The following is a 26188-nucleotide window of genomic DNA, read 5'->3' as shown; positions in this document are numbered from 1 at the left end:
ACAACCTTTTATACAACTCAGTGACGCAGAGCAACGAACAGAGAAACTGTCAGCACGAATAAAAGTTCTTTCCGGTTCAGTCTTCATCAAGATGGTGGTTCATAACATAAACCGGGTTTATATGTTGTCAGTTGAAATGAGAAAAGACACTTCGATAACTGTATAGTCGAATGGATCCAGGGCATGCTCACACTTAGACGAATCACCTCGGAGCTGGGTGGGTCGTCTAATTCTGTGATTGCAACAAAGGGTTGCCCACAAGGAGGCGTGCTATCACCTCTCCTTTGTTCACTTGTCGTTGACAATCTTTTGATGAGCTTAGAGGTAAAAGGATTCGAGGTTGTGGATTTTGTCGATGATCTAGTCATAATGGTACGTGGCAAGTTCGACGACGTGATATCGAGAGAAGGCAGATGGCCTTAAAATTTACACAATCTTGGTGTATCGCAGAAGGCATAAATCATAGGAATAAACCAAAAAGAAAAAAAAAACAGCATCTGCAGTCTTTACATCTTGAGCAAGAGGAAATAAAAAGCAGCGCTTCAGTGAAATATCTAGGTGTTATGCTAGATGCTAAACTAAACTGGAATGCGCACTTAGATTCAATAATCAGCAATTTCAACTCAGCACTATGGGAATGCTCTAAAATGATAGGAAGAACATGGGACCTTAAACCAAAAATGGTTATGTGGGTCCACACTGCAATTGTGCGGCCTAGGATAACCTAAGCCTCACTTGTATGGTGGCCAAAGACTAAGGAGACTGTAGCTACAAAAAAGCTAAACAAACTCCAACGACTAGCATGAGTTGCAATTGCTGGACCAATGCGAAGCACTCCTTCAAAGGCATTGGAGTCTATCCTTCACCTGGTACCTTTGAATCAATATTTTCAGCTAGAGACTAAAAAGTGTTCTAAAGCTTAAAAGATGGAAAAAATACTAGACGGGACAACACTGGTCGCTTAAGTATCCTGAATCTCGCACCCGTTGGACCAGCCTCAGAGATGAAAAGTGATTGGATGGAAGCTAGGACTAATTATGACATTCCATATAGAGTGATCGAACATTCTCGTTCAGTATAGGATGAAGGTGGTCCCAACGTTCGTAATGGTTCAATCATGCTCTATACCGATGGGTCGAAAATGGGAATCAGAACAGTATGGTCCCAGAAAAAAAATCTCTGTGGCTATGGGAAACTGGCCAACAGTTTCTCTGGTCACTTTTGACAAACAAATTTTTTCGAGATAACAATAGATCTCGACTAGTAATGCAATTTTAAGACATTTGGCATCAATTTTTTTTTCAAAAAATCCCGATTTCCTTTACTCCCCCCTTGGGTGATTTTCCGATTTTTAAAAAAACTCAAACTTTAACCGCTTTGCGCCACTCTCACGTGCGATTGAGCTGATATTTGCCATAGGGTGTTTTTCGAGGTGGCGAACATTTTCCTTGAGGAAACTTTTTGAAATTAGAGATGACCATTTTCATTGGCACCCTAACAGACATGCTAACATCTGCATATTCTCAGACAGTCAAGCGACACTTAAAGCTCTAAATGCTTTTAAATGCTCTTCAAAAATTGTCTTGGAATGCATTTACAACTGGTACAACAAGGGTTGCCAACCTTCCAGGTTTTCCTGTATATTGTATATTTTCCTGTATTTGCCAGCCAAAGACAAAAAATCTCCATTTTTTTTGACGTAGGATTACGTCTTTCGGGAACATATTGAGGTACAAATTAAAAATCGAGAATCGAGCACATCGCGAAATTTGTCCAATTTCAAACGCTTATTGCTCAGTCATTTCATGATGGATTGATGAAATTTTTGCGTCAATCGATTTCGGCACTCCATAACAATTTTTTATATTGAATAAAATAATATATTATATATCATTAAACTAACTATCAAACAATTGAAAAATCTCAACCCCTATCTTAACGGAAATACCCACTTCTGATTGGCCGAAATTGACGACACATGCGGCGGTTCCCTAACAGAGACATCAAAACCAAGCTGCCTGATGGAAATCGGCATTGCAAATACATGAAAGTCGGGGACATTTTTGTATTGCAAGTGAGAAGAGTGATACGAATAATTCTAGCAAATAAAATTTAAATTTGGAACTTTAATGTTGGTTGCTTCGTGAAACTCCATACCAATGTCCGATCGTGTATTGTGAAAAATTTAGCACAAGGGTAGGTGTAAAATTGTATACGATAGCCGTTGTGTTAACCCTTTCCCGTACAACATATAGTCTCACTACATATAGTACATACAGTATTAGGTGTACATATAGTATTAGGTATTGTTAGTCCAATTAAAATTCGCATTGGGTTGAATAAACAATCAGAAAGTAAAAATTATAAAAGAAAATTACCTTTCCCATTTCAAATATATTTTCGCTATATTAAAGTAACATGTTTTTACTGATATAAAAATTGATAATTGTGTTCGTTATTAATAATTATCTTATATTACTTTATCTGATACGCACCATCCAATGACTGTTTATCATCCTTCTGTCATCATCACCCGTTAAACACTGGTGGAAAGAATAAATACCCAACAACCAAACAAAACGGCCCTTTTCAGGTCCACCTAATCATTATCAAAGAGTTTAACGATGTAATTCAACAGATAACCTAGAGGAATCCTACGTCAATTATGCGGTCGTGTCTCGTACACAACCCTCCTGTGACTTTTTGACGTAGGACTACGTCTTTCATTTCTATACCGGGGTGTAAAACCAAACTTTCGAGAACGAAAGCGTTACGCCGGAGACCGAGATTTTGAGCGTTAATAGCTCTTAAACAACTGAACGGAATGGTATGATAAACACTTCATTTGAAAGATAAAATGTCTACGCGTTCTATACTTGTTACTTTTTCATCCAAAAACTTGTTTCAATAGTCTTAAAATTGCTTTCAAAACAGGCTATTGAAATCACCAATCGGTATATAAGCGAGCGCCGCTCGTAAACCCACTCAGTTATGATTGAACAGCGATTGGAGCATGTTGTCGCTGTTGTTGTGAAGCTAATTTCGTTTATCATGAAAGCGCTGATGAACGGTGTCACCAAGAGCCTGTTTGTGCACCTGAGGCCAAAAGGGAATCCATCAGGAGGAGAGTGATGCCACGGTTCCGCTTGAAACATCGGAGCAGCCGCCACACACACACACACACACACATACACGCGTGGAATTCTCGTTGCTATCATCGTTGCTGAAAAATAATCTGCCAGTTCCCCTGGTAATTGAAAAATACATTCATGCGAAATAGTTTATTTTAATGTTTTCTATCCATATAACACTGCAACCAAATACATTTGGTTTTGTTATTTTTCAATCAATCGCAATTAACGAGCCTTAATCGACTCAACGGAATTTCAACGGAAAATTGCTCGACTTGGTTTTCATAAATAACTTCGCTTGTGCAGATGTTTTCGAACCGCCAAACCCGTTAATGAAGATGGACAGGCATCATAAACCGTTCGTCGTAAAGCTGGAAGTTGAGCAGCATATACTCGACGAGGAGATTGACTGCTATGATTTCAGTAGGTGTGATCTTACTGCCTTGGATGAGGAATTTCGACAAGTTGACTGGAATCAAATACTGGAAGAAGAATCGGTTGACGAGGCGACTGCCCGTTTTTATGACGAGCTTTTTCGGATTATAAGAACCAGCGTACCAATGAGAAGAAGGAAAAGAAAATTTGACAAGAACCATCCGTGGTGGAATGCGGACCTTCGAAATCTCCGAAATCGTCTTCGCAAGTCTAGGAAACGATTTTTCAAATGTAGGAACGAGTTACGAAAAACAGAAATGCATGAAATAGAGGCGCAATACAACTCTTTGAATGCACAATGTTTTCGTGACTATATTCATCGCGTCGAAGATAGTGTGAAAGAAAACCCGAAATATTTTTGGAAATTTATAAACGACCGGAAAATGATAAAAGGAATACCACAAAACGTACGATACCGAGGAATGACCGCCAGTACGTCAAAAGAATCTGCAGATATGTTCTCGTCTTTCTTTCAAAGTGTGTCAAGTAACAACTCACCACCTTTGTCTGAAACCTACCTGAACACTATTCCGCAATATAATGTCAACGTACCCCGGATGAGTTTCTCGCCCCATGAGGTGTTGCTAAAACTACAATCCATCGATGGATCAAAAGGCCCTGGTCCTGATCAACTGCCTCCGTTCTTCGTTAAAAATTGCGCAAATTCCCTAGCCCTACCCATAAGTATTTTATTCAACCGTTCATTCAATGAGAAGAGCTTTCCTACGCTCTGGAAGTGCGCCTCAATCAAACCAATTCATAAATCTGGCTCCCTACATGATGTCGAAAATTATCGAGGGATCTCCATTCTCAACTGTCTGCCTAAGGTCTTCGAATCCATGGTGCATGATGTACTTTATCAGTCTACCAAATGCATCATTTCCAATGACCAGCATGGTTTCATGAAGAAACGTTCAACCACTACCAACTTGCTAAGCTACGTATCGACTCTTCTAGACAAAATGGAGAAGCGACAGCAAGTTGACGCTGTCTATGTGGACTTTGCCAAAGCTTTCGACAAGGTACCGCACATTTTGGTAGTTGAGAAGCTCGGACGTATGGGACTTCCAGAGTGGCTTACACAATGGATCTGTTCATACCTCACGGGCCGCATCTCCTTCGTTAAGATAGGCGATTCCTGCTCTGATCCTGTTCATATACGGTCCGGAGTTCCTCAAGGCAGCATACTCGGACCCTTGCTGTTTGTTCTCTTCATTAACGACCTCTGCACGAAGCTAAAACCTAAGAAGCTGTTGTACGCTGACGATTTAAAGTTCTACCGAGTAGTTACATCGACTCTGGATTGCTACGCACTTCAAATGGACATCGAGTCGCTATTGGAATGGTGCCGATTAAATGGAATGGAAGTCAATGCCAACAAATGCTATGTGATTTCTTTCAGCCGTTCTCGTATTCCGCTTTTTATCGACTACAAAATGGGAAACACAATTTTGAAACGTACCAGCACAGTAAAGGACCTTGGAATACTTGTCGACAGCAAATTGAGATTCACTGAACACATCGCCGCAGTAGCGGCCAAAGCGTATTCTATACTTGGATTCCTGAAGCGCACCACAAATCACTTAAAGGACGTGTATAGTTTGAAAACGTTGTACTGCTCACTTGTGCGCAGTGTATTAGAATATGGAGTGCAGGTTTGGGCTCCGTATCACGCTGTTCACATCAACCGGATCGAACGGATTCAAAAGCATTTTGTTCGATATGCTCTAAGGCGCCTAAACTGGAGGGATAGGACGATCCTGCCATCTTATGAAAGCCGATGCATGTTGATCGACCTACCGACACTATCAAGCAGACGAATACTCCTTCAACGTATGCTCATATTTGATGTTCTGACAAACCACGTCGATTGTGTTGACTTACTTGGGAAATTACGCTTCAACATTCCTCTTCGGGTGACGCGTCAAGTGGATTTTTTCCGTCGTTCAAACCATCGCACCTTATATGGGATGAATAATCCTCTGGACGTCTGCTGCAATCGCTTCAACGAAGTTTCAGATTTTTTTGACTTTGGAATGACCAAAAATTTGTTTAAAATTAGAATTAACTGATAAGTTATGTCTGTGCGTTACATTTTTATAGCGAAGATATTTTCAATACTAAAAAAAAAAAAAAAAAAAATATATAAAATATATTATAATATATAAAATATATATTGGGGAAAAAAAAAAATCGCAATTAACAGGAAAGCTTCTGAATATTTTTTTCCCCATCAGTGGAAATTTTCATATCCAATATTGGATGCATAACATGAAAAACGGAAAATGTTTCACATCGCGAAAATCAAGTCATTTTCGAGCGATTATTTGCTTTCTACTCATATAATGCTGCGACCAAATACATTTCGTTTTTGATTTTTTCAATCAAGTGTGATCAACGTAAGACCACGTCTTTCGGCAATTTATTAGAGGTGCAATGAATCTTTAGGAATTCCCGCTCTACGCGCACTGACAAACAATGTTTACTCAACAATTTCTCAAACTAGAAATGGGTGTTGTGAGAAAGGATTAGCGAACGCGAAAACGACAAACGGGAGAAAAATACGTTTGGAGGTTGAAGGAAATTGGCAGAAAACTTATTCATTCTATCATTCAAATAATGTGATTCATACCACATCGTTTTGCCAGAAAGAGATTATTAATGCTCAAAGGAGGAATCGAGTCCTCCGAGGAAATTACCCAGCGCAAATTAGAGTCGACTATCGATTGCGGCATTCGTACACAAATAATTTTATAATGCAGTTTCACCAAAGTGATTTCTTCGGATATATTCACTACATCATGTCATGTATTTCATATTCTTCATTAAAAAATCCATATCCATGGCACCTATCGGTAACGAATTATTATCGAAACCACGATTTTCGCTAAATGCTCCTTTCAGTTCGGCCTGTAAAAAACTTTTCTGTACTCTAATCCATCAAATTTGGAGCCCTGAAAAGGGCCGTTGATTATATGCTAAGCTAATATAGCACGCTCTCCTCGGATACAATGGGCCAGCTGGATGTCCTTGGGCATGATGTGACGCGTTTTGCATGGATAGCACACAAATTGGTATCTTCGAATAAGCCTCCTGCAGCGTCATAGCCGCGGAACTTTGGAAGCGCAAGTCGGTTTTGAAGTCCTGAGCAATTCCACGATCCAAATGCTGCAAAGGTAGCTGCGGATCAGCAATTCGGTCGACTTCTGATAGCGATGAATTTCACGCAAAGTTCCCGGTCGATAGCGATGTGGCTTCTTCACCTATCCTGCGGCTGGTGCGCTTATCCGAGCTGACTTCGTGTGCCTTACCACCGAAAGACTAACGAGCTGTCTGCGAAAGACTAACGAGCTCGAGTCCTCACGGTGCGAGAGTAGAGTAAGAAATGAACGAAAGCAAAGGAAGCGTCATTTTATAAACCATAAAAGTATAGAATCTAAATCCCACCCTTATTATATTCGTGAGTATACAGTAAGCTTATACAATAAAGAGGGTGGGGTTTACATTCGATTCTTTTATGTTTTATAAAATGACACTTCCCTTGCTTTCGTTCATTTCTTACTCTACTCTCGCACCGTGAGGACTCGTTTCATCGGGACTAAGCAGACAGCTCGTTAGTCTTTCGGTGGCAAGGCACCACGAAAGCAGCTCGGATAAGCGCATCGCCGCAGGAAGCGTGAAGAAGCCACATCGCTATCGACCGGGAACTTCGCATGAAATTCGTCGCTATCAGAAGCCGACCGAATTGCTGATCCGCAAGCTACCTTTGCAGCATTTGGTTCGTGGAATTGCTCAGGACTTCAAAACCGACTTGCGCTTCCAAAGTTCCGCGGTTATGACGCTGCAGGAGGCTTATTCGAAGATACCAATTTGTGTGCTATCCATGCAAAACACGTCACATCATGCCCAAGGACATCCAACTGGCCCATCGTATCCGAGGAGAGCGTGCTATATTAGCTTAGCATATAATCAACGGCCCTTTTCAGGGCTCCAAATTTGATGGATTAGAGTACAGAAAAGTTTTGTACAGGCCAAACTGAAAGGAGCATTTAGCGAAAATCGTGGTTTCGATAATAATTCGTTACCGGTAGGTGCCATGGATATGGATTTGATAATGAAGAATATGAAATATATGACATGTTGTAGTGAATATATCCCCATATCGAAGAAATCACTTTGATGAAACTGTTTACCGTTTGTCGTTTTTAATTGTTGGGAAAGGGCATTATTTCTGCTGACTAAATTCCAAGAAAAAATCCATTCCTTCTTTAAGCGTGATTCATTCTGCCTCGGATCAACGGAACAGTATGATAATCATTTCATACAAAAGATAAAATGTCCAAGAGTTATATGATTGCTATTTATTGAGTCGAAAAATTGTTTCAGTAGCTTAATGATAGCTTCGAAAACAGGTTATTGAAATCATTCGTATCCGTATGTAGCGCGCCCACTTGGAAACCCATTAATCTTATTGGAATGTGAGATGGGGAAGCTCATACTTACGTCTATGCATTATGCTGTACACTACAGACTTTTTTTCTCCGTACTGATTAAGAAGCCGACCGAACTATCGGTCGACAAGTCAGTCTGCAGTCGGCGGGGGCTCTTAATTTCGTTTTGACGTAGGACTACGTCTTTCATTTCTATACCGGGGTGTAAAATCAAAGTTTCGAAAACGAAAGCGTTACGCCGGAGACCGAGATTTTGAGCGTTAATAGCTCCTAAACAACTGAACGAAATGGTATGATAAACACTTCATTCGAAAGATAAAATGTCTACGCGTTATATACTTGTTACTTTTTGATCCAAAAACTTATTTCAATAGTCTTAAAATTGCTTTCAAAACAGGCTATTGAAATCACCAATCAGTATATAAGCGAGCGGCGCTCGGAAATCCACTCAGTTCTAATTGAACAGCGATTGGAGCATGTTGTCGCTGTTGCGGTGAAGCTCTTTATTTATCATGAAAGCGCGGATGAACGGTGTCACCAAGAGCCTGTTTGTGCACCCTAGGCCAGAAGGGAATCTATCAGGAGGAGAGTGATGCCACAAACGGTTCCCTGGGAAGACATCGCTACACACACATACACGCGCGGCTATTAACAGGTGGTTATCGAGTTGGCATTAACCACTGGTGGGCTTCCAGTATCGAGGAAAATGTGGAAATAACTAATCGTTACTGAAAATAATCTGCCAGTTCCTCTGGGAATTTTCAAAATATATTCATGTGAAAGAGTTTAATTGAATGTTTTCTATCCATGTAACACTGTGACCAAATACATTTGGTTTTGTGGTTTTTCAATCAATCGCAATTAACAGGATAGCTTCAGAAGATTATTCTTCCCCATCAGTAGGATATTTCCGTATCCAATATTGTATGCGCCCGCAATCGATTATTGCTCAGTCGCCGAAAGTTCCGAGCTCAGAGAGTTCATTCCCCTCTAGTTTGCCTTCCAAATTGCCATCGTAAACCACACCTTCTCTCGATTCAATCACACACAAAAAGCATACTTAAGCGATATTCTGGTGGTGAGACACATTCATTTTTAGTGAGGACATCGACAAGACAACATCGTTGCCTAACGTGCTGGAGGAGGTGGACGGCGAAGGATCGACACATACACGCGCAGAACTCTTTCCGTTAGGATGCCATTCAGCATCGAGAAAGTTCCGGAAAGATCTAATCATTGCTGGAAAATAATCTGCCAGTTCCTTTGGGAATTTTCAAAATATATTCATGTGAAAGAGTTTAATGGAATGTTTTCTATCCATGTAACACTGTGACCAAATATGGTTCAATCAAGTGCTATTAACAGGTGGTTATCGAGTTGGCATTAACCACTCGTGGGCTTCCAGTATCGAGGAAAATGTGGAAATAACTAATCGTTACTGAAAATAATCTGCCAGTTCCTCTGGGAATTTTCAAAATATATTCATGTGAAAGAGTTTAATTGAATGTTTTCTATCCATGTAACACTGTGACCAAATATGTTTCAATCAAGTGCTATTAACAGGTAGTTATCGAGTTGGAATTAACCACTGGTGGGCTTCCAGTATCGAGGAAAATGTGGAAATATCTAATCGTTACTGAAAATAATCTGCCAGTTCCTTTGGGAATTTTCAAAATATATTCATGTGAAATAGTTTAATTGAATGTTTTCCATCCATGTAACACTGTGACCAAATATGTTTCAATCAAGTGCTATTAACAGGTGGTTATCGAGTTGGCATTAACCACTGGTGGGCTTCCAGTATCGAGGAAAATGTGGAAATATCTAATCGTTACTGAAAATAATCTGCCAGTTCCTTTGGGAATTTTCAAAATATATTCATGTGAAAGAGTTTAATTGAATGTTTTCTATCCATGTAACACTGTGACCAAATACATTTGGTTTTGTGGTTTTTCAATCAATCGCAATTAACAGGATAGCTTCAGAAGATTATTCTTCCCCATCAGTAGGATATTTCCGTATCCAATATTGTATGCGCCCGCAATCGATTATTGCTCAGTCGCCGAATGTTCTTTCTTTCTTTCTTTGTTTTTAAGAGGCTTTAAACTTTGCAGTTCATTCGCCTCTAGCCCAGTGAAGAGCCACAATAAAACCAGCCCAGAGGGGACTGGTTAAAGGGAAACCAAAAAAATCACATCAGATCTGTCCGCTCGACTCTCGGTTAAAGAAGAAGGTAGGAAGGGATCCTATGCTTCATAAGATATTTAATATATGCTGTAAAGAAAAGTAAATATTTACTGATCCGAGGACCAAAGCAGTAACGAAGCACAAGTGACCCAGCGAAAGGCGTGTTCCAAAAACAAAATTCATTCAGAATGAATTCAGATTCAACTTCAAACAAATGATCTCTAAATCAACGATAGTCCTACGTCACCCTTGCGGTTATACCATAGATATAACCCACTTCCTGTTTTTGCAGGCCGAACCGAAAAAATTTCAGTCGAGTTAACTCTTTTTTACAGTAATGCTTTTGAATCCGGACACTTTGCATTACATTCAATATCATACCACAGCCATAACATTTTTTTCATGTTGAATTTATGCGATTAATAGTTGCTAATATAGTTACTGATAGTTTCTTGATAGTTACTAATCAATCGCATTAATTCAACATGCAGACAATGTTGTGGCTGCGGTATGGTATTAAATGTAACGCAAAGTGTCCGGATTCAAATACATTACTGTATACTTACTTCGATGTTATTCGTTTCTCTCTCAGGGTAAGCAACGAATATAATAAGGGTGGGGTTTAGATTCTATACTTTTATGGTTTATAAAATGACGCTTCCTTTGCTTTCGTTCATTTCTTACTCTACTCTCGCACCGTGACGACTCGTTTGTTTGGGACCAAGCAGATAGATAGTTAGTCTTTCAGTGGTAAGGCACACGAAAGCAGCTCGGATAAGCGCACCAGCCGCAGGATAGGTGAAGAAGCCACATCGCTATCGACCGGGAACTTTGCGTGAAATTCATCGCTATCGGAAGTCGACCGAATTGCTGATCCGCAAGTTACCTTTGCAGCATTTGGTTCGTGGAATTGCTCAGGACTTCAAAACCGACTTGCGCTTCCAAAGTTCCGCGGCTATGACGCTGCAGGAGGCTTATTCGAAGATACCAATTTGTGTGCTATCCATGCAAAACGCGTCACATCATGCCCAAGGACATTCAGCTGGCCCATCGAATCCAAGGAGAGGGTGCTATATTAGCTTAGCATATAATCAACGGCCCTTTTCAGGGCTCCAAATTTGATGAATTAGAGTTTAGAAAAGTTTTTACAGGCCAAACTGAAACGAGAATTTTCGTGTGGATGCCATACAGCATCGAGAAAATTCCGGAAAGATCTAATCGTTGCTGAAAAATAATCTGCCAGTTCCCTGGGAATTGAAGAATACATCCATGCGAAAGAGTTTATTTTAATGTTTTCTAATTATATGGCGAACACAGCGACCAAATACATTTGATTTCGTAATTTTTCAATCAAGTGTAATTAGCTGGAAAGCTTCTGAAGATTATTCTTTCCCATCAGTAGGATATTTTCGTATCCAATAATGGATGCATAACATGAAAAACGGAAAATGTTTCGTATCGCGAAAATTATATAATTTTCAATCGATTATTGCTCAGTCGCCGAAATTTTCATACTCAGAGAGTTCATTCTCCTCTAGTTTGCCTTCCAAATTGCCATCGTAAACCACACCTTCTCTCGATTCAATCACGCACGAAAAGCATACTGAAATGATATTGTGGTGGTGAAACCGATTCATTCTTCGTGAGGCGTCGTGCACAAATTACGTAACGCGATAAGGGGGGAGGGGGTAGATGTTGCGTTACTTTCTGTTTATTAGAGATAGGAAATTGCGTTACGAAAGGGGGGGGGGAGAGGTGGTTCAGAATTCGGATTTTTAGCGTTACGTAATTTGTGCACGACGCCTGAGGACATCGACAAGACAACATCGTTACTGAACGAGCTGAACGGCGAGGGATCGAGGGATTCATTACCTGGCCTGACCTGACCTGAAATGCAATCAGTTTGTTTTAACTGTGAGGGAGCGCAGAAAAGCCGATGCTGATACTCTCGTGACCAAGAGAGTATCAGCATCGAAATACGGTTCCTCGGGAAGACATAGAAGCAGCCGCCACACACACACACATACACGTGCGCAACTCTTTTCGTTTGCTGGTTATCGAGAGGAAACCTGGAAAGAAATGATCGGTGCTGAAAAATAATCTGCCAGTTCCCCTTGGAATTGAAAATTACATTCAAGCGAGTTTATTTTAATGTTTTCTATCCCTATAATACTGCGACCACATACATTTGGTTTTGTGATTTGTCAATCAAGTGCAGTTAGCAGGAAAGCTTCTGAAGATTATTCTTCAGAACAAGGTTTTTTGTATCCAATATTGGATGCATAAAACCTTGATGCTCCAACGTAACACTCTCGTCACCCAAATATTTATTTATTCATTCATTCAGGATGGATTTAGATTCAACTTCAAACAAATGATCTCTAAATCAACGATAGTCCTACGTCACCCTTGCGGTTATACCATAGATATAACCCACTTCCTGTTTTTTTTGAAATTTTCACAGTTTTATCCAGCTTATCATAAATTGACAAAAAAAAAACAGGATTCTCGATCGGGTAGTCATCGAGTGCAGACGCGTTCTCGTTTGTACTGTGCTGTTTAGCACCGCTTGTTTCAGTTAGACACGAACAAACGTGTTCTTGGTTTCTGTTTGCATTTATAATTTTTGCTTTAGAGTACCGTTAGAAGAAACAATTGTGTATAGTTGACAGAATGGCAAAAGAAATTGTTTTAGATATTTTTTTTCTCCATTTTAAATATTTACAAAATGGCGTCTTTGCATCGCGTGTGAAGTGACTTTGATTTCAAATGGGAGACGTGTTTGCTGATTTCCTCCGTGATTCCGTAGTTTTATTACCCCACACCAACGTTTATCTCTTGTGTCATACCGTTAATAATTCTATTTTGTAGGGAGCGGGATTCCCGGCTAATGGGGTTTAAAAATTCAAGATTGTTCCCAAGGTGAAGAGAGTGATTGTTACAGCTTTGACCGTTCAATGTGCTCTCATTTGCCTCTATTTTCATGTTTTCAACCGCGTGCGTGTTATATACGGAATAAGTGTAATCGTTACGGAAGGTTCGACGAATTTTAGCGATTTTCAGTGGACGAGCGTATCTGATTTTCAGCAGTGATGTTATGAAACTGCGAGAAATGAAGCCCTTCTGTTCCTGATGGCTTGGGCATTTCAGGGAAAACGAAGCTAAGTTTTTTTTCTCACTCATTCATTTTTCTCTCTGTTATTTTTCTCATTTAAATAATCAATATTGTATACTGACTTCGATTCGAGTTTCCGTTTCCGGTTGTTGTTGTTGTTATTTTTTTCTCTTTAGTAGTTTTTTTTTCATTCAATATTTATGTGCATGTGAATGCAGTAGAACCCCAATTATTCGCGAATGGATGATCCGCGGATTACTCGCGACGGCGAGTTCCATACTAAATTTGTAAACCTTGCCGGGATTGGTCAGTGAGTTGTAGGCTCATGTTCTTTTATTTTGGTTATGGTGTTGGGATACTGAACCACGACTTCCTGGGTTTCCGGTTCCTGGCGGGTTTCCTTCGATGAATACCTTCGTCGATCCAGCAGGCCAACACTTCGAAGAAATACAGGGCCAATCCACGTAATAATTGAACACGAGACTACTAGTGATTTATACAACTTTTATTCTCCACGGTTAATATCGAACTGTACAAATTTTATTGGACTTACATCTAACTACAATTTACACTAACAATACTTTTGAATAAATGAATTTGAATTTCTATGCCCCTTTTTTTGAGTTATTCTCTGCTCCACTGACAATTGTACAATATTGTTGTTTGAATTCCTTTTTGCTACCAATACATTTACACGGTAGTTCTACCTCTGTCATCATCGATGATTGTGAATGCTGATCGTGTTGCCAAATACCAATATTATTTGCCATAATCAAAAAAGAGTTGGCAACTCTCGTACATCCTCACCCACCCAGAAATTGACGATGTATAATTTCTGAAAAGATAGAATTCTCTTCGAACATTTAGGAAAGGGAGGGGGAAGGATCACTCATTGATTGTGCTGATTCATCATGATTGGTTATGCTGCTTAGTAATTTCCTACACAGGTAAGATGCAGATTTTCTCCACTGGACGCTTTAGATTGCCATTCGCCGTTTTAAGAGTGACCACTCTGACGATGCCATCGGCACCAGGATGGACTTCAATTATTCTGCCCAGCTTCCAACGCATGGGTGGCAAATTGTCGTCCTTTATTATTACCAATTTTCCTACTTCGATTTTAATTGCTGGACGCCATCGTTTCGTTCGTGCTTGTAGTTGCGATAAATATTCCTTTCGCCATCTAGACCAAAACGTTTGGAGTCTGCGTTGAATAAGCTGCCACTGATTCAAACGGTTTAGGGGAATTTCCTCAAGATTCGGTTCCGGGATAGCTTGTAATGATTCACCAACCAAGAAGTGAGCGGGAGTTAACGGCTCCAAATCATTTGGATCATCGGAAAGCGGGGTGAGGGGTCTTGAGTTCAGGCATGCTTCAACCTGAATGAGAAGGGTATTCATGTCCTCTAATGATACAGGATTCTCTCCAATAACCCTTAATAGATGGTGTTTCGCTGATCGCACTGCTGCTTCCCATAAACCTCCAAAATGGGGAGCACTGGGGGGATTGAAATGCCACCGCATACCTTCATCGGCACACACTTTGGACACCTGCTCTCTGTGTTGTTGATCCTTCAGCATAATCAATAATTCCTTTAATTTATTACGAGCCCCAACAAAATTCGTGCCGTTATCGGAGTACAAACTACTACATTTTCCACGACGAGCAACAAATCGACGCAACGCTTGTATGAAACGATCCGTTGATAAGTCCGAAACTAATTCCAGGTGGACTGCCTTTGTACAGAGACAAATAAACACAGCCACGTATGCCTTATGAGATTGGCGTCGGGGACCGGGACGTATGTAGACTGGTCCAAAGTAGTCTACTCCTGAATGCAAGAATGGACGAGATACTCTAACTCTTGCAGCTGGTAATTCACCCATGAACTGCTGTGCTAGTGTGGGTTTGGAACGAAAGCATTTCACGCATTTGTGGACAATCTCTCTAGCTACATTTCTTCCGCCAAGTGGCCAATATCTGAGTCTAACTGCACTCATCATTAGCTGAGGTCCAGCATGGAGTAAACGCTCGTGATATTGCTTCAATAATAAACGGGTAAGTGTATGCCGAGCTGGTAATACTGAGGGATGTTTAGTATCCTCCGCTTCATTCGAATGCCTCAATCGGCCTCCCACCTTCAAAATATTGTCCGCAGAAATATATGGATTAAACCATCTCAATGGCGACCGTCTTGGAACTGCATCGCCCTTAGCCAAGGCCTTCAATTCCTCTGGGAAAACTTCCTGCTGAACTCGTCGGATCCAAATAAATTCCGCCCGTTCCAATTCTATGGTGGATATAAAACCAGTGATTCGGTTTTCTCGGTTTAGAAGATTCATCAACCGCAGCCAAATAGCCGTCTTTCTCAAAAGATCAGAATACGACGAAAACTTTGAAATGAACCATTCGTTGAATTCCGTTGCCGGTGATACCGGATTTGCAACAACCGTTCGCCGTTTTTCTATGTCAGCACTTTCAGGAATTTCTTCATTAGAAGCTGGCCATTTGCTCTGTTCCAGCTCAAGCCAGCCTGGACCATTCCACCAAAATTTATTATTTACGATATCTTCTGGAAATACTCCTCTCGAGATAAGATCTGCCGGATTGTGAATGCCCGGAACATGCCTCCAGGTGTATCCGTTCGTGATTGTTTGGATTTTGGACACTCTGTTCGCTACAAAAGTGGTCCAACAAGTAGGTGATGCCTTAATCCAGCGCATAACGCATGTAGAATCTGTCCAGAAGTAAGCGTCGATATTCATCTTTATAGATTCTTTCACCCTTTTGAATAATTGAGACACTAAAAGCGCTCCACAAAGCTCCAAACGAGGAATAGTTTGACATTTGAGGGGTGCCACTCGGGATTTTGAAGTTAACAAACGAACCATAACATTTCCTGTTGCATCCAGACTACGAAGATACAAACATCCACCATAAGCTCTTTCTGACGCGTCGGAAAAACAGTGAATTTCCATACGAATCGCTCTTGGAATAATCACACAGCGTTCAATCCGAATGTGGTTTAATAAAGGTAGCTGATTTTGAAAATTTCGCCAAAGCTCACCCACCGTCGAAGACAATGGTTGGTCCCATCCAATTATCTGTCCCGTTTCATCTTCTATAGTCCATAACAGCTGCATGAATATCTTAGCCGTTGTTATAGTTGCCCCAACAAGTCCCAGTGGGTCGAATAATGTAGCAATGATTGATAAAACTCGACGTTTCGTTAGAGTTACGTTGTCGCTCATAGTGGGAATATTGATTTTCAATTTCAGTGTATCTGAATTAGGCATCCAAATTAGCCCAAGTGTCTTTACAGCTGGATCGGGATCGAGGTCAACTTCCTCGGTCACTCGTATTGCCAAATTATCCTCGGGAATCCCTTCAAGAACCTTTGAATTATTCGACGCCCATTTCCTCAACTTGAAACCACCTTTCATCATCATTTTCTCCAATTGAATTCTTAAATTGACCGCATCATCAAGATGTTCCGCTCCCGTTATAACATCGTCCATATATGTGTCTTCACACACAGCCCTTGCTGCGAGTGGAAAATTACCTCCCTCATCCAATGACAATTGTTTAAGAGTTCTCGTTGCCAGGAACGGAGCGGGTTTGGTTCCGTATGTAATCGTACTCAGCTCGTAGATTCCTATCTCCTCTGATTCCGAAAATCGCCAAAGTATTGACTGTAATGGTCTTTCTTCCGGTACGATATAGATTTGCCGAAACATTTTTTCAACATCGGCCACCAACATAATTTGTTTTGTTCGGGAACGAAGAATAATTGACCGTAAATCCTCCTGAATTACCGGTCCCGATAGAAGTGTATCGTTTAAAGATATTCCTGAAGAAGTGGGACACGAAGCATCAAAGACCACCCGAACCTTAGTAGTGGTACTATCCTCCTTGACCACTGGATGATGCGGTAAAAAGCACCGCTTAACCGAACCTTGAATCATGTCTTCGATCTTCTTCATGTGCCCCAGACGTAAATATTCTTGCATGAATTCCACATAATGTTCCCTTAGATTATTATCCCTAGCTAATCGTCTCTCTGTTCCATGCAAACGACGAAGTGCAATATCTTTTGAGTTCCCAAGTTTAACCATGGCAACTTCGTTTTTGGGTAGAGAAACAGAATACCGTCCATCTTCTCCTCGCCGAATAGATTGTACGAATAATGCTTCGCAACGTGCTTCCTCCGGTGAATAATTAACCGCTGTTTCGATTTCCTCACATGACCAAAACCGAGCAATTGAATTGTTGAGTTCCTCTAATGCAGAAGTATTGCAATTGACTTGAACCGAACGCCCTCTACGGGGTACTCCACCAGAAATAATCCATCCAAAAACAGACTCCACCAAAACCGGTAATCCTTCTCCTAACGATAATTTTCGTCCAGATTCGAAAAACCCGAAAAATGATTCTACTCCCAGAATCATATCCACAGCTTGAGATAGGCAAAACGAAGGATCAGCTAATTGTATTCCCTCTGGTATATTCCATCCCTTAGTGTTAATATTTGCCGTTGGTAGATTTACAGTCACCTTCGCTAATACCAGGAAATTTGTTGTGAGTGAAAATTCCGTCACCCGTGATTTTACCGTAGCATCTATTGTTTGTTTAACGTTGGAGGTGGATTCTGCAATGCCCACAACAGACACGTCTGCCTTATGTCTATCCACCTTGAGCTTCTGACTGATTCGTTCGGAAATAAAATTGCTTTCCGATCCCGAGTCTAACAAAGCCCGAACTGGGTACCGATTGCCGTGTTTATCAACAACTATGACAACAGCCGTAGCCAATAGAACCTGCGATGAAAAACAGTGAGCAGCACTGGAAACCAAAACATCAGTGGCTGCTATGTTCGCCACTTCAGATGTCGACGGAATTGGAGCAGATTCCAAGGATGCAGCGGAGGATACAGCGCGGGAGTTCCTGTTTTCGTTCCTGAAGCAGACCAGAGTGTGATGCCGACCGCCGCAATTTCGGCAGGAGTTTTTCGACTGGCATACTTTCGCGTGATGACCTGCTCTGAAGCAGTTTCTACAGAGATAGTGTGTTTTTAGAATTGCATCTTTTTCTGGGACAGTTTTCCTGAGGAATGCATTACACTGGAAAAGAAAGTGCTTTTCCTTACAAACAGGGCAATTAGTGCTTGTTGATTGTGTTCCATAGTGACTAGTTTTGAATAAAGTTTGTTTATGTTTTTGTTGTGGGTGGAAAGAAATGTTGTTTTTATGATCATCGATCCGTGAAGGTAGTGAGTCCAACATTTGCACTCTGCGTTGTAGAAAATCAGTGAGATCTTTCAAAGTCTCCTGCTCCTTGTTTGCCGAAAGTTCTTCCCAGCCGCGTCGTGTAATAGGGTCTAGCCGTGTTGTTAAAATATTTACTAACAGCAGATCACGGTAGTCCTCTGGTTTCACAATTTGATCCAGGGTTTTGACAGCTCGATCGAATGTGTCTAAGAGTGTATGCAATTCCTTGGCAGATTCTTTAGTGTTTGTGGGTAGTTGGAAAAGTGATTGAATTTGACGTTTCTTTAACAGCTTGCTGTTGTTGTATCTATGAAGCAACATATCCCAGGCGATTTCATAATTTGCTCCCGTGAGCGGTAGTGGATCAATGAGAGCCTTCGGCTCCCCTTGTAAACACCCCTTCAGATAGTGGAATTTCTCCACATCTGGCAGGTCAGTTTTGCAGTGTATGAGTGAGGTGTATAAATCTCGAAAACTCAACCATTGATCGATGTTGCCATCGAATGATTGCAATCTGATCTGTGGTAAGCGGACATGTTCTAATGTTCCATGTTGCATGGTAACATTAGCTGGAATGGATTGTGTTGATGATGACTGTTCCTGTCTCTCTCTAACTTTACTCAATAGAAATGATTTGACCTGATAATAACGATCACTGAATTCAACTCGCTCTTTTTCATAAAAATCTTCCTCGTCATCGAAATCATCGTGACATTTGATGTCGATTAAAGTTTCTGAGAACTTCTCCCACGCAATATCTAGTTTCTCCAAACGTACTTCCAGTTGGCAGATATCAGTCTCGACGTTCTTGGAACCTTCCACAAATCTCCAGATGTCGTTAAGACTTGATTGAGCATCCTTCATAGAGACTATGAGGCGCTTCAACGAAGCTGATTTTATGGTAGCAGATATGTTCGGCATGATGACGTAACGGAAATTGGGATTCAGGTGTAGTAAGTGCAGTAAGACCTAGCTTCGCTAGGCATATACTATGTTGTTTACCTGACAAAACAGGTTGTGGCGCGTCAGTGCAATCCAAAATATATGATCAAATGTTGTTGCGAACCAGTCCAACGCTCAGCATAAATTGATGATGTGATTGATCAATGGGTGTTCGAAGGGAAAATATATGTAGTATGCAAAATAACCTGGCCACGGCTGGGCATATACTGCAGCACTGACCTTCACAAAATATTTGATGATTCGTACAATTGATTCACCGTCAAATTGCAAGCGAGAAAAATATCGCTCCAATGCTCAACCAGAGTGTCACAGGGATTACGTGATGAATAATTCGAAGAGGAATTCAATTTCAATGTGTATTTTCTGATCGTCCTAGCTTCTTAGGACATACACCATCTGTTCACTAACCTGGACAACTATTTTTGTAGGCCTCTTCTATTTCCAACGCTCGGTAGTGTGGTGCGCTGGTTGAATTCGTCCGCCGATTCGCTCGGATGATTGTGTCCGCCAGTTGGGTGGTCGAACACTATGCGTCGACGGTTGTGGGTCCGCTGATGATTATCCTCGTTCGCCGCAGAACAATAGATGAAAGTCGAAATGTGGTGTAAGTATATTGCGTTTCGATTCGGCTGGACATATACTGCACTTAAAATTTACCTTTGAAAAAAGTACAGCAAACTTGCCCAGCGTTGAAACGCGATGAAGTTGATTCCTTATGGCCTCTATACTTCCGGATAATGGGTTGAAATTCCTTTCCGATGGCAAACAATACGCCCATTGAATGCACAAATCTCCAAATCTTGATGACTTTTGATGATGACCGGCCGATCCGGTTCGAAGGACCAAAAAATGTTGGGATACTGAACCACGACTTCCTGGGTTTCCGGTTCCTGGCGGGTTTCCTTCGATGAATACCTTCGTCGATCCAGCAGGCCAACACTTCGAAGAAATACAGGGCCAATCCACGTAATAATTGAACACGAGACTACTAGTGATTTATACAACTTTTATTCTCCACGGTTAATATCGAACTGTACAAATTTTATTGGACTTACATCTAACTACAATTTACACTAACAATACTTTTGAATAAATGAATTTGAATTTCTATGCCCCTTTTTTTGAGTTATTCTCTGCTCCACTGACAATTGTACAATATTGTTGTTTGAATTCCTTTTTGCTACCAATACATTTACACGGTAGTTCTACCTCTGTCATCATCGATGATTGTGAATGCTGATCGTGTTGCCAAATACCAATATTATTTGCCATAATCAAAAAAGAGTTGGCAACTCTCGTACATATGGCTTTCACATCATCTGACCACTGGTTTACACGACCTTATAGATGGATAATTTCATGATTTCTGTATTACTTAAACACTGTTTTCATGTTGAAATACCTTTTTTTCGCGTTTTCACCTCATGTTAGTGCTACATTGCGTTATCTGCGATTTTTGTTATCCGCGGTTATCTGCGGATAATCGGGGATCTACTGTACTTGATAATGATGATATCTATTGGTGTCTATTTTTTTTCTCGTTTTGTTATCGGTATAGTAGAACCTTTTGGCCGTCTAAAAGCTTATTGCTTGTCATGTGTTTATGTGTGCGTAGCTTTAAAAGATGTGTAATCGGGGCTCTGGCAACCCTATCCCAACCAATGCAAATTGAGCGTATTGTTTACTGTTTGGAGTCATATATGTTAATATTTGATTACGTTGGATAGTTTCCTTTGGCAAGCGATGTTTGGATACCTATCCGAAAGCTTTCTTGGAGATTTGAAATTAAAATCACTGCTACAGCATCGCGCGGAGCACTTCATTTTTAATTTCAGGTTATGATTTCTATGCTCATGAGTTTCTATGCTGGCTACAGAAAGGCGGCCATCTTAGCAATCCCTTGTGTGTAATATTTATGAAAGGGTGGTCCTGCACTGATAAAAACATTTTGGTTACCACAATTTATACAATTTGGAGGATTGGCGTGGATTCCACATTCTAGATCTGAACCTGTCAAAATCGATCAAACCAACGTTCAATTTGAACTGAGTGGAACCATAACGAATATTGTAATTTTCCGGGATTCTCAAACAATACAGACGAATAATAGAGAGCTCCGTGAAAGTAATCACAGGAGAGGTGAGCAGATTTGCTTCCGGATCTAGTGGACGTGTCAAGGAGAGAAAATGACTGACGCAGAACTAAGAACCAGCTCTTTGCGTATCCAGTTCGACCATGGACTACCAGAACCGACAGACAGTGAAATCTTCAAATTTATGAAAAATAAGATGGGCCTCAACAGTGAACTACTGCTGTCAATGTATAAAGAGAAAAATGAAACCTCTGTCATTATAAAGTTCAAGAGGGAAGAAGATATGCGGAACACGCTTCGTGATATGTCCGGAACACTGAGGTTTGATTATGATAAACATGATAGTACTGAGGTCAAGTTGTTGTCGGCAAACGCGTTTGTCAGATATGTAAGGCTTTTCAATCTGCCACCAGAAATTGAAGACCGGGAGATTTCCGCTGTGATGACTAGATTCGGAAAAATCGTTCGGATGGTTCGTGAGAAATATGGAGAAGATACTGGCTTCCCGATTTGGACTTCAGTCCGTGGAGTTTTTTTGGAACTGAAGGAGGGTGTTGAAGTACCAGCCTCACTGTACATACGAAATCTACTAGTGAGAGTATCATATGAAGGCCTTATTAATAAGTGTTTTCTCTGCGGCAGTAAGGACCATCTGAAAATCAACTGTCCAGAGAAAAAATCAGTAAACAACAGATTGCAAGACCAACAAGCATCGTCGTATAGTGGTATCCTGAAACGTGGAGAAAATTGGATCAGACAGCAAAATACAACAACGATTAACGGACAAATGGTTAATCTTGGTCAAGGTCTTCCAAAGCGTACAATTGCCGTCCAACAACAAACAAAAAATGACATCGAAGAAGAAAATATGCAGGAAGGGGATAACTTTAACCACGAGGAATCACAAATAGCTTCAATTAACAGTGCTGCCGTGGAACAATCGATGAGGGAGGATTTCAATGCCACGTGCATTGACAACACGATTGCAACTGCTACAGAGGATGAGTTTATAAAGGTCATGGGTAAACGAGGTAGGAATAAAATATCATCTGATAATAACAAAGAAGCCGCTTCGGATTCTGATGAGTCACCTACGGGAAAAGTTCTTCGTGATCAAACATTTTTACAATCGACAATGGGTGGTACTTTGAGTGAATCGCTAGATCGCCTCACACGCAGTAAAGCTAGGCAGAAGAAGGGGAGTGTTCAGAATGAACGCTCGATAGAATTGAATATGACTTCTAACGAGGAGCATGGAATTTAATTAATAGAAGATATCTGAGTAATTGACCTTTGAAAATTGCGTTTATTGATTTTTAACTTTCATGTATGAATTATAGAAGTTAAAAATAGTTAGTTTTCCAACTATGAATTGTGTTATAAGAGTTGCGAGTATAAATTTGAATAGCAGTACTAGCACTGTCAATAAGAATCTTCTTCGTGATTTCGTTTGGAATTATGATATAGACGTGTTGTATTTACAAGAAGTTTGCTACGAAAATTTTTCTTTTGTTCCATCACATGTAGCATTCACCAATATGAATGAACATGAGTCTGGGACCACGATACTAATACGGAATTCTTTCAATATCTCTCAGCCACTTTTTAGTTTGAATGGGAGAATATCATCTATTGCTATAGAAAATATAAATTTTGTTAATATTTACGCCTACTCTGGATCTAATCGTAGAAAGGAAAGAGATGAACTGTTTTTGAATGACCTTACACCACATCTCGCAAAAAGTAATGTGGAAACGAATATTGTGGGAGGAGATTTCAATTGCATTATTAATAATTTTGATTGTATGGGGGAAAACAAAAATTATAGTAGTGGACTTCGTCAAATTGTAGATTCCTTTAGATGGAAAGATGTTGCACTTGAGCTCAAACAGAATCAATATACCTTTCACAGACTGAATTCGGCTTCTAGGCTTGACCGCTTTTATGTACCGCGAGACTTCATGAGAAATATTCTTGAGTTTAAAACAAGGCCCGTTGCCTTTTCAGATCATTGTGGAATTATCATGAAGATTAATGTTGATAAATGTTTGGTTATAAATAGGGGAAGAGGGTATTGGAAAATAAATCCCACCTTACTTAAAGATGATGGAATTATGCGTAATTTCTCTGAAGTTTATGAAAGCTGGAAACTTAGACAAACATATGTAGCTGATAAAAATAAATGGTGGAACGAAATTGTGAAGTCGAAATCCAAACAGTTCTTCAAAAGTAAAAGTTGGGAGTTAGTATCGAGGATTTCCAATGAAAAACATTATTTTTATGCTAAATTGAATGAGTACATGGATAAACGAAATAGAGGGGAAGAGACGTATTTAGATGTAAATATGATTAAGGCGAGGATTTTGCAAATTGAAACAGAAAGGATAAATCACTTGGGTGAAAACTTTAGTAGTTTCAACCTTTTCCAAGAGGAAACTATTAATATTTTCCAAATTGCAGCACAAAGAAAAAGACGAGAGAGTAATAGAATTTTAAAATTGGAGAGCAATGGCGATATAATTACTGATTCGAACAGACTGAAAAATTGCGTTTTTGAATTTTATTCAAATCATTTCGAGGGACAAAGCATTCAAGATTCCATGAATATTGATGATGATCCGCTAAATCACATATCTGTGACATTGAATGATGACGATAGAGAACATTTACTTGCGCCCATTACGTTAGAAGAGTTGACATATGTGTTAACGGCTGCCAAAAAGAAAAAAACACCAGGACCTGATGGGCTAACTTATGAATTTTATTTGCGAAATTTCGATTCTTTGAAATATGATATTTTGGATATTTTCAATGCCTATCTCTCAGGTGCTCTTTCGCCACCGAAAAATTTCTCTGACGGGATAATAACGCTAATTCCGAAAAATGTGGGTAACAATTTGTCGTTAGAAGGTTATCGACCAATTTCCATGCTAAACTGCGATTATAAATTGTTCACAAAAATTTTGTCAGAAAGAATCATGCCATTTCTCGATAAGTTAATTGGAGCTGGACAGACGGCGTGTTTACAGAAAAAGTCTTGTGTCGATAATTTAAAAGACATTAGAAGGATACTTACAAGATCTTGCGAAAACAAAAGGTTCAAAGGCTGCTTAGTAAGTATTGACTTAAATAGAGCCTTTGACAGGGTAGACCATAACTATTTATGGAAAGTTTTGGAAAAATTTGGACTTCCGCCGTTGTTTATAAACTGTATTAGACAACTTTATGCTGTGGCCTCATCTCGCGTTCTAGTTAACGGATTCCTTACAAATTCTTTTCAAATTACACGATCGGTGCGCCAAGGATGCCCTTTAAGTATGTTATTATTTGTACTATACTTAGAACCTCTCATTAGATTCATATCAAATAGTCTTCAAGGTTTCTGGGTGTATGACAAATTCATTAAAGTTATTGTTTTTGCGGATGACTTCAATGTTTTAATAAGAAGTCAAGAAGAGTTCGACGTACTGCTAACTATTTTTGAATGCTACTCTAGATATGCCAGAATAAAAATTAATTATCGAAAATCGGCCTTTATGCGAATAAATCAGATTGAGTTAGGACCACAATTAATTAAAGAAGAAGATTGTCTGAAAATATTAGGCGTGAAGTTTAGTAAAAGTTGGTATCTCACTGTGGTATCAAATTATGATTCATTAATCGTTAATTTGAAAATAACAATGCAGAGACACAAGATTCGAAATATAAATCTATTTGAAAGATGTATGGTATTGAATACGTACATTTTATCGAAACTTTGGTACTTGGGCCATGTTTTTCCACCATTAAATCGTCATATCGCAGAAATACGAAAGGCGTGTGGAAATTTCATTTGGAACCGATTCATTTTCAGAGTAGAACGAAATCAATTATACCTTGATCACTTGAAAGGAGGGATGAAATTAATTGATCCTGAAGCAAAAATAAAAGCACTGTTTATTAAAAATTTACTATACAATACAGATAAAGAGGGAAATTTGCAACAAGAAAATTACTTATTAGATTTTCGGATTCCACAACGATTGACGAGAAATGCCAGGGAATGGATTTCTACAGCTAAAGATATCCTAACGATGTATCCAAACTACTCAACAAAACTATTATATACGCATTTTGTTAATTTGAATAATTGTGTTCCAAAAATTGAAGACGAAATTGATTCTGATTGGCCAACAGTGTGGGAGAACATAAATCAAAATTTTTTAACTTTAAATGATCGTTCAAATTTGTTCTGCTTTGTCAACAATCTGGTTCCAACTGGTGAAAAACTCCAAGCTTACAATATTCGAAGAAATCCTCAGTTATGTGCTAAATGCGGAGGCGTCGATAGTCTAAACCACAGACTAAAATTATGTCGCAGTTCAAAAGAAGTGTGGGACTGGTGTTGTCAGGTCATTCGAACACGAATCGGTGTAATATGTAACAATTTGGAAGATATTCTCTCACGAAGGATATGTGCAAAATCCCAACAGCAGAAGTCAGCGTTATGGTTAACAGTGCGAGTAATTTCGTTTAATTTAAAGTATCCTGGTGCCAGTTTATTCAT

The 26188-nt window shown here is 39.8% G+C and overlaps 1 protein-coding gene across 1 annotated transcript; it reads right to left on the bottom strand.

Moving 5' to 3' along the window:
* Positions 1–14258: 14258 nt before the first annotated feature.
* On the bottom strand, positions 14259–19508 carry LOC129766156 (uncharacterized). The gene has a single exon (XM_055766622.1). It carries the CDS (start codon positions 19506–19508, stop codon positions 14259–14261), a length of 5250 nt encoding a protein of 1749 aa, XP_055622597.1.
* Between the last annotated feature and the right edge of the window lie 6680 nt (positions 19509–26188).

Source organism: Toxorhynchites rutilus, chromosome 2 (genome assembly GCF_029784135.1).
Source record: "Toxorhynchites rutilus septentrionalis strain SRP chromosome 2, ASM2978413v1, whole genome shotgun sequence".
Classification (NCBI taxonomy): Eukaryota; Metazoa; Arthropoda; class Insecta; order Diptera; family Culicidae; genus Toxorhynchites; species Toxorhynchites rutilus.
Note: the sequence above shows the minus strand (reverse complement) of the source record. Positions and strands in the feature narration are given on the sequence as shown.